Source organism: Morus notabilis, unplaced genomic scaffold (assembly GCF_000414095.1).
Source record: "Morus notabilis unplaced genomic scaffold, ASM41409v2 Scaffold399, whole genome shotgun sequence".
In the NCBI taxonomy this organism is placed as follows: Eukaryota; Viridiplantae; Streptophyta; class Magnoliopsida; order Rosales; family Moraceae; genus Morus; species Morus notabilis.
Window position 1 is genome coordinate 289744 of NW_010366583.1, and position 12391 is coordinate 302134.

Below are 12391 nucleotides of genomic sequence, written 5' to 3' on the forward strand. Positions count from 1 at the left end.
AATAATATTATATTAAATTATTAATTACTAATTATTTAATATATTAATAAATACTTAATTATTAATTAAATATTAATTTATTATTTGGTGTCAAGTTTCCTTGTTCCACAATCCAATCACCTTACATAACATCATTCTTTAGTGCCAAAAAACCTCTTACTTTCTCCTCAGTTGTCTGATCACAACAATTGTTGCTTTTCCTTCGCCCATTTATCTTCCTTGATCCCTAACACATTGACATGGAAAATCAATCCATCGCTAGAGTCACAAAATTTGTACGTTTTTTTTTTTTTTTAATCAATCCTTTATGTAAGAAAATTCTTTTCTGCCAATTGCCGTCAAAGAAAATCTCCTTCACTCGCTTATGGAAGACTAACTACCAACTGAAATAAATTGGTGGATTCTTTGATTCTTTAGTCGGTGCTCAAATTCATAATTTTTTGAAAAATTGACAGTTTCAGGTCCCGTTCATTTTACTGATTCGAATTTAAAATTTATTTATTGTAATAAAAAATTTTAAAAAACAGTCACACTTAACTTTTTTGTTACGATAAAAAATTCTTACATAAAGTCACATCTTAATTCAAATTAAAAACTCGAATCAACAAACTAAACGAGCCATGAATCTATAAGCAAATCGACAAAAATAACCAATTACTGATTGACAAACTCTCTTTCTAAATATGAGAGTTACAATCATTTTCAACCACCGCAAAATTTAACTATAATAAAAAAGAAGATTGAAAAAAAAAAAATCCTAAAATCAACAACCCGCTATAAATGAATTGGAACCACAAAAAATACACGAGTGTTTCTTTAAGGGGAAAAAAATGCTGATGGCCCGTTTAATTCGCTGATTCGAGTTGAGATGTGATTTTATGTGAAAGTTTTTTACTGTAGCAAAAAAGTTAGATGTGATTGTTTGTGAGAGTTTTTTACTGTAGCAAAACTCGAATCAACGAAATTAACGGGACCTGAGTAAAATGTCTAAAATACCCTTACTACAAATTCGATCCGTGCAATTACTTCTGTATTATAGTAATAATTAAGTTCCACGCACATAATGCATTACATTCTCCATTCATTATTCTCATTTTACCGTTTGGGCCCTTTGGGGTGAATCATGTCTCCTAAGAATGAACCATGAAAAAACAAGATCGGACGGTTAGGGCTGAATCTTGGATCTTGAACAGGTTCCAATCCCAAAGGGCCATGGAGTAGGAACCCAGACGGGATCTCCAACATAAAATATAAACAAAAGGAAAAGAACAAAGCTTTTGAAGCTTTAAGTTTGCAGTATAAAATGGATGACAAAGTCAAAAAGAAAAAGATAAATAAGCAAATAAATTAATTAAATAAAAGGTGAAGCGAGAGAGCAGCCTTAAACGGAGCAAAAGCAGTTGATTGCTGGTTTAAGTGGATTTGAATGCTGCGCGGCTTGCAGACACTGGACTCTGCCGCATGGCATGCACTTTCTTTTATGTGTGTATTAATAATTTTGGTTTGGGCATCGAAAGAAAATCCCCTTGCGCTTCTCTTCTTTAAGAAAAAGCACGGGAGAATCTTTGTAAAGTCTCATTCCATATTTTAATTGCAAAACTGTTGTTTATTGTTATGAAATGTTTAGTTCGCTGATTTGAATTTTTAATTTGAATTAAAATATGATTTTATATGAGAATTTTTTATTGTAGTAAAAAATTTAAATGTGACTATTTTTTAGAGTTTTTTACTGTAACAAAACTCGAATCGGTGAAGTGAACGAGACCTTAATAGTTATAAATTTGTACCTTTGTTGCTTCACGTGACTTTTTTTTTTTTTTTTTTTTTTTTTTTTTAAAATTAAAAAAATTTTTTTATTTATTTAAAGGCTTATCGAGAATACCATGTGGTGGAAAGATGTGATGAAAATATCTTAAAGGGTTAAAACAAGACCGAATACTCCCATAGTGTTAAAATACAAAAATAACACTGATTTTTAAGGACTTTAGTTACCTTATTTAATAAGTTGATATTTTTAAGACGGAAATTTAAGTCCTGAACCAATCTAAATATCATTATAATATAAGTGTTTAACCAGCTTAATTGAGTGAATTGATATGTCTTAACAGGTTTTGACCTGTTTAGATAAAAGCTTAAATTCTTAGTAAAATGAAAATACGGTGTTCATGGAAATATAAATATCTCAACAGCATCAAAGAAAAAAATCAACTGGGAAACTTCGTTTTTTAGAATGGTAATTTTATTATTTTCTTGATTATAAAAGATTACAATTTAGATATTTTTTTAAAAAAAATATTACAATTTAGATTATAGCAGGACGCTACCATTGGAAATCCACACATAAACGAGTATATAATTATTATAAATATATTTAGTTTAAAATCAAATTGACACTATTAACATAACGAACAAAGGAACGTACGTGTCACAATCGAATTGATATTTTACTAACATAGAAAAATAAGTGAATTGACTTGATGAATTTTACCCGCTAATAGAAATAGCAGCCTGTAAAAAGAAGTCTAGTTTATTTTATTATTACGTCACGTGTGGATAAATTATCGAAGTGTTGTATTAAACATAAGTTAACGACAAGATATTCTCGGACAAATAATCTGCGTATTGACTAACGGGTTTTTGTAAAGTAATAACAATGAGTATATTGCTGATAGAAGATAAACCAGTATTTAAGAAGTTGTAATGGAGAATCAAGGAGAGGTTTGGTTTATAGGTTCAGAATAATGATTCATAATTTTAATTTTTGAAATTTAAATTTGTTGTGAGAAAAAAAATATTGTAAAAAATAAAAAATCATGATTTAAAATTAAAAACGAACCTTTAAAATAAACTTTCCATAAGAAATTATGTTATTATTTTAAGACCCGTTTAATTTAGTTCGTTGATTTAAAATTTTAATTTAAATTGAGATATAATTTTATGTGAGAACTTTTTATTATAATAAAAAAATTAAATGTAATTATTTTTTAAATTTTTTTACTATAATAAAATTTAAATTTTAAAATAAAGTGAAATAAATGGGGGCTTACACAGTCACAGAAGTAAGTATGGTGGAGGGATCCCTATTGTTCTGTACCTTTACTATTTTTTATTTGTTGTAGAATGTACCTTTGCTTTGCTAGTTATTGTTGAAACAGTTGAATACACTTGTATCAACAAAATTTCAGCTCATAACTATTTGACTTTCGGTCCGAACTCTTATCAAATGTCAATTTTTGCAACATGTACATTTGCAGTAAATAAAGAACCTTTTTCTGCTGGGATATTTTAGAATAAGTTTTTTACAGTTAAATTTGCTTAACATCGTATCAAATAAAAAAAAATATATAAAAAAAATAATTTTTAATATATATTTAATGATAAAAAATAAAAAATTAATGATAATTTATTTTTTAAATTTATTGAAAAAATTCTCTAAAATAAATTTATTTATATACTCCAAGAAAAGTTCATTTTTTATTTGTATTTTATTATTATTATTATTTTTTGCCAAAACCAGTGAACAAAATAACTGTTTGGACAAAATGTGTGGAGTTTCTAGACTTTCTAACTTGGAAAGGACCATGCAAGCTGAACGGTGGATTTCTTGGGAAGGAAGCTCTTGATCTTCTTCATGTCTGTTTCACAAAAGGGGAAGGAATATCAAAAAAGGATTTTCTACGGCCGTTTGGGAAAATTTTTGAAAAACAAATCTATTTGCTTTTGTATAGTGAAAAACATAGGCGGACAAGAAAGGCCAAGATCGCTTGAGGACATAAAAAAGAAAAAAAGAAAAAAAAAAAAAAAGAGGAGAGAGAGAGAGAGGGAGAGAAAATGGCGTTGGTATGTTTTACCCTCCAATGAAGCTCCTGCTCCCTCCTTAGCTGTCACAGTATTAAAGCACACTCTCTCTTCTCCTATTCTTGTACAAAACCAACATTTCTACGCGCCTCAGAGCGCGTCATTTTCAAACCTTCTTTGGTGAATAAATGTTTGCATAAAAAAGGACCATGCAAAAGCTGGATGGCAGGAAAAAAAGACTACACTTTTACTTGAAAAAAAAAAAAGAATTTTTTTGAAGTTGGTTTTCTTTTCTTTGACCGGAAAATGTGTTATTCTAAAATAATTCTTTGACCGGAAAATGTGTCATTCTTCAATTATTCTTTTCAGAAATTTCACTATTGAGAAAGTATGTTGGGTTTGAAAAATAATATGTCAACCTTTCATGATGTGAGTGGCTTCTCTATTTTCAATCATTTGGAGTTAGTGATGCAAACTCATGTAATAGTTAAAAATGAACAAAAGGATCCCAACATTATCTTATCCTACTAACGAAATTGCATGATATGAAAAATACACAACATTCACTTATGAGTTAAAAAAAAAAACACGGCAATCTATCTAATCTAAAACAATATAAAAGAAAATCTGAAAATTCCTTTAAAGCTTCAAGAGGGAAAGTGGCGTCCACGCTCTTGGAAAGGCGAGTGGGGGAGGATGGCAAGAACGGATGCGGAAGAAACATGCAAACGCTTTGGGAAACCGCTTAGTACGAAAATGACGGCCGCTGGCTCAGCCTGAGGCCCCCTGACCGTCTTCTCTTTCTCAAATCACTAACGTCGCTTCACCGCCGTTTACCCCTCTCTCTCTCTCCTCTTTCTCTCTCTAGCTTCCCTGTCTGTCGCCTCCTACTAGCCATCTCTATCTTCTCTCACCTCTCTCTCTCTTTCTCTGCCCGTACACTATTTCCCTCTTTCTCTCTCTTCATAACACTCTCGCTCAGTTTCTGCCTTACAGTTCACGCCAAACGCCTGTTCTTCAATACTCTCTCTCTCTCTCTCTCTCTCTCTCTAGCTGCGAGACCATCGCCATTATCTCTACTCTCTCATCTGCGTCTCCGTTCTTCACTGCATTTTCATTTTTGTTTTTCCTTTTTTTATCAACTTCTGGGTTTCCTATGGAGGAGAACGCGTTCTTGCAATGGAGAAAGAAGGATACCAATTTCCTCGTCGTAATGGCACTACTTCTCCTTCTAACTCCCATCGCTTCGCCTCTAAACGACGAAGGTATCAAACTCGTCGTTTCTCTCTTCGTCTTTTTCCTTGAGATTCTTTTCCTTCTTCCTCTTTTTTAATTCTTATCATCATTGGTCTTTTCCCTTTTTGGGAACATTTCTAAGCTCTCTGCGGTTTTTAACCATTCCACTCTCGTGTTAAACTTCCGTTTGCTCTTTTTCCAGCCAAAATAAAGTTTCAAGTGCTTCAGATTTTTCTCATGTAAAACATTTAGTTTTTCTAATATAATTATTAATATTAATTATTATTTTTCATCTCATCAACAAACACGGAATAACCTCAACGAGGATGTTGTATGAGGCTAATCCGACTGTTCTTGGTTACTAATTATTAGTGTGATAACTTGTTAGTTAATAAAGGAATATTTTGCAGGGAAAGCCTTAATGGCGATTAAGGCCTCCTTCAGCAACGTTGCGAACGTGCTTCTCGGCTGGAACGACGACCACGACGGCGATTTCTGCTCATGGCGTGGCGTCATCTGCGACAATGTCAGCCTCTCCGTTGTTTCTCTGTGAGTCTCTCTCCTTTTCCGTTGCTTCTTTCGAGACTAATCCTTTAATGCCTTCTATTGCATTCAGGTCGTTATTGACATTTTTTTTTTTTGATTTCTTGTTCGAAGGAATCTGTCGAATCTGAACCTGGGAGGGGAGATTTCTCCGGCCATTGGAGATTTGAGAAGCTTACAGTCCATGTATGCTATATTTCTGTGTCTATATATTTCTTTCTCGCCATTGAAGTCTTTTTGGTAATTGATGAGGTTTTTGGTGTTAAAATCTGGCAGGGACTTGCAGGGGAATGCCTTGACGGGCCAAATCCCGGACGAGATTGGAGACTGTGCTTCTCTGATGCACGTGTAATTTTTTTGAAAGCCTTTTGCTTGTCTAAATTGGATTTTTTAGGATTCTATACTGTTTTTTTTAACAAATAACTAGTGATTCGTCTTCTGAATGCAGGGACTTTTCTGATAATCTGTTGTATGGAGACGTACCTTTTTCCGTGTCAAAGCTGAAGCAACTTGAGTTTCTGTAAGTTTTACTTGTGTGTATATTTGTAATGTTGTATTTACCACATTTCCTTGGGCAATGAAGAAAAACAAATGGATATTTTTGACATATGTTGAGCCTGTTGTGATCTTGCAGGAACTTGAAAAACAATCAGTTGACTGGTCCAATTCCGTCAACCCTCTCCCAGATTCCTAATCTAAAGACTCTGTGAGTCGTTTCTTTTCCATTTAGCTTGAGTTGCAGTTCACTAAGATTTCGTGCTATTTTAATGTAATGGATTTTTAATCGTTTGGGTTTTTCATATTATGTCCATTGATGTTGTGTTGGCGTCTGCTGATAATCTTCCTGGCCTCGCTTTTGTTAGTGATCTTGCTCGTAACCAGCTTACTGGTGAGATACCAAGATTGCTCTACTGGAATGAAGTGCTTCAGTACTTGTGAGTGCATTTCTCTGTGCAGATTGTTTACTTAATTTGCTTGGTTTAGTGTTCTATGTATTTGTTTGCTTGACGGTTGATTCCTGTTGTTTACAATGATCTATTCCAATTTTGAAGTATCTTCTTCCTCGTTGTAGGGGTTTACGTGGCAACTCTTTGACTGGAACACTATCCCCCGATATGTGTCAGTTAACAGGCTTGTGGTATTTGTGAGTAATTGTAACTCCTATGCTATAGTTTTCTGTTGTCTCTGCATGATTTCTTTCCCAGCTCGATTTTTTTTGACCCGGAAATTTTCTTGATATTATTTACAGTGATGTTAGGGGTAACAATATAACTGGTCCAATTCCTGAAAACATTGGGAACTGTACAAGTTTTGAAATACTGTACGTGTTCTCTATTGACTTTTTATTTTTTTTATATTTTTGATGAGTTTTTTAGATACGTTTCACTTCTGATTTCATATATTGTGTTGATTTTAGGGATATTTCCTACAATCAGATCACTGGCGAAATTCCATATAACATTGGATTTCTACAAGTAGCTACATTGTAAGCTTTCCTCTTTAAAACTCTGGGATTTTGTCGATCTAAGATATCACATTATCTCTAGATTTATATAAAGGTGAACAAGTGTATATATTTTCATCCTATTAATGATTATTAAATTTTTAGGTCTCTTCAAGGAAATAGGCTGACTGGAAAGATACCTGAGGTGATTGGTTTAATGCAGGCCCTTGCTGTTCTGTAAGTGAACTTTTCCTTTAACTTTGGAGACAAATTTAGTCCCAGCCCGCACCATTTGGGGCACTATCTGTTCTTGCTGCGCCTCGATTTTACTTTTGGCTTTTCTTTTCGTTTCAGGGATTTGAGTGAGAATGAACTAGTTGGGCCAATCCCTGCAATCCTCGGCAATTTATCCTACACTGGGAAGCTGTGAGTTCTATTATCTAGGGGAATAACTGTAGCCTTAATTTTTTGCTTCAGCCTTGCGTCTTACTAGATTCACTTGTCTTACTAGGTACCTTCATGGCAACAAGTTGACTGGGCCAATACCTCCTGAGCTCGGCAATATGTCAAAACTGAGCTACTTGTGAGCATAACTTGACAATATTTTTTTAATATTTTATAGTTCCTTGTATGAGAAGATACTAAATGAATTAATTGCAGGCAACTAAATGACAACCAAGTGGTTGGAAAAATTCCTGCTAGGAAGCTCGAGCAATTGTTTGAATTGTGAGTTTTAACTGCTTTTTTCAAGTTGTGTCATCCTTCCATTAGTACTATGGAATATGGATTAACTTGCATCTTGTCTGTTAGGAATCTTTCCAATAATGATCTTGAAGGTCCAATTCCACATAACATCAGTTCCTGCACAGCTCTAAATCAATTGTAGGTTAATCTGGCTTTTGATTTCCGCATAAATTTCTATGGGTGTTTTTATGCATATATACTGAACTAAATCTGATTTTTATATTTTGGAAAAAGCAATGTTCATGGCAATCGCTTGAGTGGATCAATTCCTTTGGGGTTCCGGGATTTGGAGAGTTTGACTTATTTGTAAGTTTTGATGTCCTGACTCTTGAGTTGTTTCTACTGTTCATTTGAGTCTATCTCTCCTTTTTTTTTTTTTTAATGGAGCTAAATTAATTGATCATTCAGGAATCTTTCTGATAACAACTTTAAGGGGCGCATTCCTATGGAGCTGGGGCACATTATTAACCTTGATACTTTGTATGTTCCTTTGATATTTTACCAGAAACTGTTTATTTTGGATTTCAGAGATTAATTGAATTGTCATCATCTCTTAGGGATCTCTCCAGCAACAATTTCTCAGGGCCAGTTCCGGCTTCTGTTGGTGATTTAGAACACCTTCTCACCCTGTAAGCTTTTATTATTTGGTTTCTGTGCTGATTTAACTTGCATCATTGAACACAATTTTGATGGCCATACGTGCTTGCAGTAATTTGAGTAGCAATCATCTTGATGGTCAACTGCCAGCAGAATTTGGGAACCTCAGAAGTATACAGATTATGTGAGTGCTTCTTGGCTGTCTGTTGACTGTGTCATCACCCAATATTATCCAACAATAATTTTATCTGTATTTTGACATAATGTATGTCCACTTCGACAGTGATATATCTTTGAACAACCTCTCTGGTGGCATTCCCATGGAATTGGGCCAATTGCAGAATATTGTATCTTTGTAAGTTCACGTTCCTACTTCCTAGTTTTTTTTTTCCTACTCAGTTACCATTTTTAAGATATTATCTTAATTCTGTTGCTTTATTCTAACTTAATGACAGGATACTTAACAACAACAACTTGCATGGGGAGATACCTGGTCAACTTGCCAACTGTTTCAGTCTTGCCACTTTGTAAGTTTTTTTTTTCTTAATTATTTTTCCATGTTTATTCATGCTTGTGTAAGGTCTTAATTAACGCTTCTCCTTGGTTGCCTTAGGAACGTATCATACAACAACTTATCTGGAGTTGTACCACCTATGAGAAACTTTTCACGATTTTCACCAGACAGGTATTAGAGGATAAAACAAGCAAAATGCTCCCCACGTCACCTGTTACTGGTCCTAATTTGTCACCTGTTACTGGTCCTAATTTGTATTTTTATTTATGTGCATTGTCTGTTGTTATGTCAGCTTCATTGGAAATCCATTTTTGTGTGGCAACTGGTTAGGATCAATATGCAGATCTGAGATGCCAAAATCCAAAGGTATTCTCATGAATATTTATGGGATCTGGTTGACTGTCTATATGGTCTAGGCCTTTCCTAATCCTTAATAATTGCTGACTTGTCATCCTCATTATTGCTACCCAGCACTATTCTCCCGAGCTGCAGTTGTATGTATGGCTTTGGGGTTCATCACTTTGCTATCCATGGTAATAGTTGCAGTATACAAATCTCATAAGCCAAATGAAATGATTATGGGATCCAGCAAGACTAGTCAAGGCACGTTTTTCTATTCTTTTTCTTAGTTTTGTAGGAAGCTTTCGGTATTAGGTCATCATATCTCACTGATATTGTACTGTTTTCAGGTTCCTCCAAACTTGTTATTCTTCACATGGACATGGCTATTCACACATTTGATGATATAATGAGAATCACTGAGAATTTTAGTGAGAAGTATATCATTGGTTATGGTGCTTCCAGCACGGTGTACAAGTGTGTTTTAAAGAATTCCCGACCAATTGCAATTAAGCGACTCTACAATCAACATCCGCAGAACTTGCGGGAGTTTGAGACGGAACTTGAAACCATTGGCAGCATCAGACATCGAAATATTGTTAGTTTGCATGGTTATTCACTATCTCTGTTTGGGAATTTGCTTTTCTACGACTATATGGAGAATGGATCTCTTTGGGATTTGCTTCATGGTTAGTTAGCTTGCTCTTAACATATTTTAACCCATAGTATGATGTTCACTGTTTATGAGGTTTTATGTTTGCTAATTGCTTTTGGTGTATATTTAATTGCAGGACCATCAAAAAAGGTTAAACTTGATTGGGAAACACGCTTGAGGATAGCTGTTGGTGCTGCCCAGGGACTTTCTTATCTTCACCATGATTGTAACCCCCGAATTATTCACAGGGACGTGAAGTCCTCAAACATCTTGCTGGATGAGAATTTTGAGGCTCATCTATCTGATTTTGGCATTGCCAAATCCATTCCAACTGCGAAAACTCATGCCTCAACTTATGTTCTTGGAACAATCGGCTATATTGATCCTGAATATGCTCGTACTTCTCGGCTCAATGAAAAGTCTGATGTATACAGCTTTGGCATTGTGCTCTTGGAGCTACTAACAGGGAAGAAAGCTGTGGACAACGAGTCCAACTTGCATCAACTGGTATTTTCTCAACACATCTGTTTATACACGCACAAGAGTACTTGAAGTTATTTAGTTTTAGTCTTAGGATGCCTGGTAATTTAAGTTGGCTTTGTTAATTTGTTGATTTTGCTTCTGCGATGATCCTTTTTCTTCCAGATACTGTCCAAGGCTGATAACAATACGGTAATGGAAGCTGTTGACCCTGAGGTTTCGGTGACCTGCATGGACTTGGCACATGTTAGGAAGACCTTCCAACTTGCTCTGCTATGCACGAAGAGGAATCCAAGCGAAAGACCAACTATGCATGAAATCGCAAGGGTCTTGGTCTCTCTCCTTCCTGCGCCTGCCATAAAACCTTGTCCAATCACTCCAAAGACAATCGACTACGCCAAATTTGTTGTTGACAAGGGGGGGCAGCAGCCAAAAGTTATGCAGCCACTTGCTCGGCAGCAGGAGAACAACTCATCTGACGCCCAGTGGTTTGTTCGATTTGGTGAAGTTATATCGAAGAACACCCTCTGATGAAGTTCAAGAACCACTAGAACCACCCGACTACAGTTTTTCGTTTTACCCTTTTGTAGTAATTACTAACAGGAACCCGTTAGTTACAATGATTTGGTGCCATGTTTGGTGCAAAGTGCTGTTAGGATTTTGATCTGATGCAATGCAATGATTGCTAGTTGCCTACTATAATCCGGTAGTTTTAGAAAAGATTCGGATAGAGTAAATGTTTCATCAGCCAAGTGACATTAGGAATCAATGGCTCTGATGACGTTACTTGGGCATTAGGAGAATCAATGGTTCTGATTACATTTCTCTGGGACATTAGGAGAGTCATGTATAATTCTGTATTCTATATCTCCTATTTCAATACTCAGCTTAAAGGTACTTTTAACAAGTGGCAGCGATATGCTATTTTATCTTGCGTTTCCTTGAAATTGGTATATCAATGCTGGTTTGTACTACTTTTAGGAAACCACCTGCTCAATCAAGCTCCTACGTGTGGTGGTAACCATGTTTGCGGTTTAAAATGTGCAAGCCAAGAGATGGCATCTTACTAACGTCAAATGAATCGACAAAGCATGAACTTGACAATGGTTTAGTTTGATAAAGTTGTAGATTTTGAAAAAATTATTTTTAGCTGTACTGAAAAAAGAAATAGCTATTATAAAAAACAGTTGAGTGTTTGGTAAATTATAATTATAGTAGTTAGTTTTAAAATCAGTGTAACAGCGTTAAGTAAATTATGATGTTAAATTGCTGTGAATAGTTAAAAATTAGGACTATATTATATTATATTATAATAATATATATAATTACAATATTATATTTATTATTATATTTAATATAATACAAAAAAACTATTATTATATAATATATTATATAAATGTGATATATAATATAATAATATTGTTAAAATAATAACTGAAATAATTAAAAATAACGAGTATATTATATTATACTATAATATAATATATTAATTACAATATAATATATATTTATTATTATATTTAATATAATATAATAAAATTATTATTAAATAACATATTATATAATTATGATATAGAATATAATAACATTATTAAAATGATTAATATAATAACAATATTATAAAACATATTATAATATTACATAAGAAATATTTCAATTATAATATAATTAAAAATTACAACTATATCATATTATAATATAATATATTATATTATATAATCATTAATATATTATATTGAACAAATTTATATAATTATATTAATACAATATAATATATAATATATTATAAAATAATAATTACAATATTATATTATAATTATAATATTATATTATTAAAATAATTATAATATAATTATAATATCATAATATATGATAAAATAATTGTTACGCCATGGTCGAGGAATCGACCACTCTCTCGATGCCAGGCGCTGAGGACTCCCCGTCCTGAATCGGTCACTGGCGTCGAAGGAGCGGCTGTAGCTAAGGTGCCCTCTGCGCTGAGAGATCACACGTGGAGAGAGGCGTCGAGGATAGTGACTCG

General features: G+C 33.8%; 1 protein-coding gene across 1 annotated transcript; it reads left to right on the forward strand.

Annotated features, from left to right (window-relative positions):
• Positions 1–4799: 4799 nt before the first annotated feature.
• On the forward strand, positions 4800–11260 carry LOC21396152 (LRR receptor-like serine/threonine-protein kinase ERL2). The gene is made up of 27 exons (XM_024173899.1): positions 4800–5063; positions 5445–5583; positions 5692–5763; positions 5854–5925; positions 6026–6097; positions 6212–6283; positions 6441–6512; positions 6650–6721; positions 6827–6898; positions 6995–7063; positions 7187–7258; positions 7376–7447; positions 7533–7604; positions 7682–7747; positions 7832–7903; positions 8000–8071; positions 8174–8245; positions 8323–8394; positions 8475–8546; positions 8646–8717; positions 8818–8889; positions 8976–9047; positions 9169–9242; positions 9348–9479; positions 9566–9904; positions 10007–10377; positions 10516–11260. The coding sequence occupies exons 1-27, from the start codon at positions 4955–4957 to the stop codon at positions 10879–10881; spliced, it is 2961 nt and encodes a 986-aa protein (XP_024029667.1). The 5' UTR covers positions 4800–4954; the 3' UTR covers positions 10882–11260.
• The last annotated feature ends 1131 nt before the right edge of the window (positions 11261–12391 follow it).

What these genes read in the sequence shown, in the direction of transcription:
- LOC21396152 (XM_024173899.1), top strand. Translation starts at nt 4,955, where the DNA reads ATGGAGGAGAACGCGTTCTTGCAATGGAGAAAGAAGGATACCAATTTC. An exon ending in TTATCCTACACTGGGAAGCT is followed by an intron (nt 7,448 to 7,532) that starts GTGAGTTCTATT and finishes TTGTCTTACTAG; the next exon opens with GTACCTTCATGGCAACAAGT. An exon ending in ATTATTAACCTTGATACTTT is followed by an intron (nt 8,246 to 8,322) that starts GTATGTTCCTTT and finishes ATCATCTCTTAG; the next exon opens with GGATCTCTCCAGCAACAATT.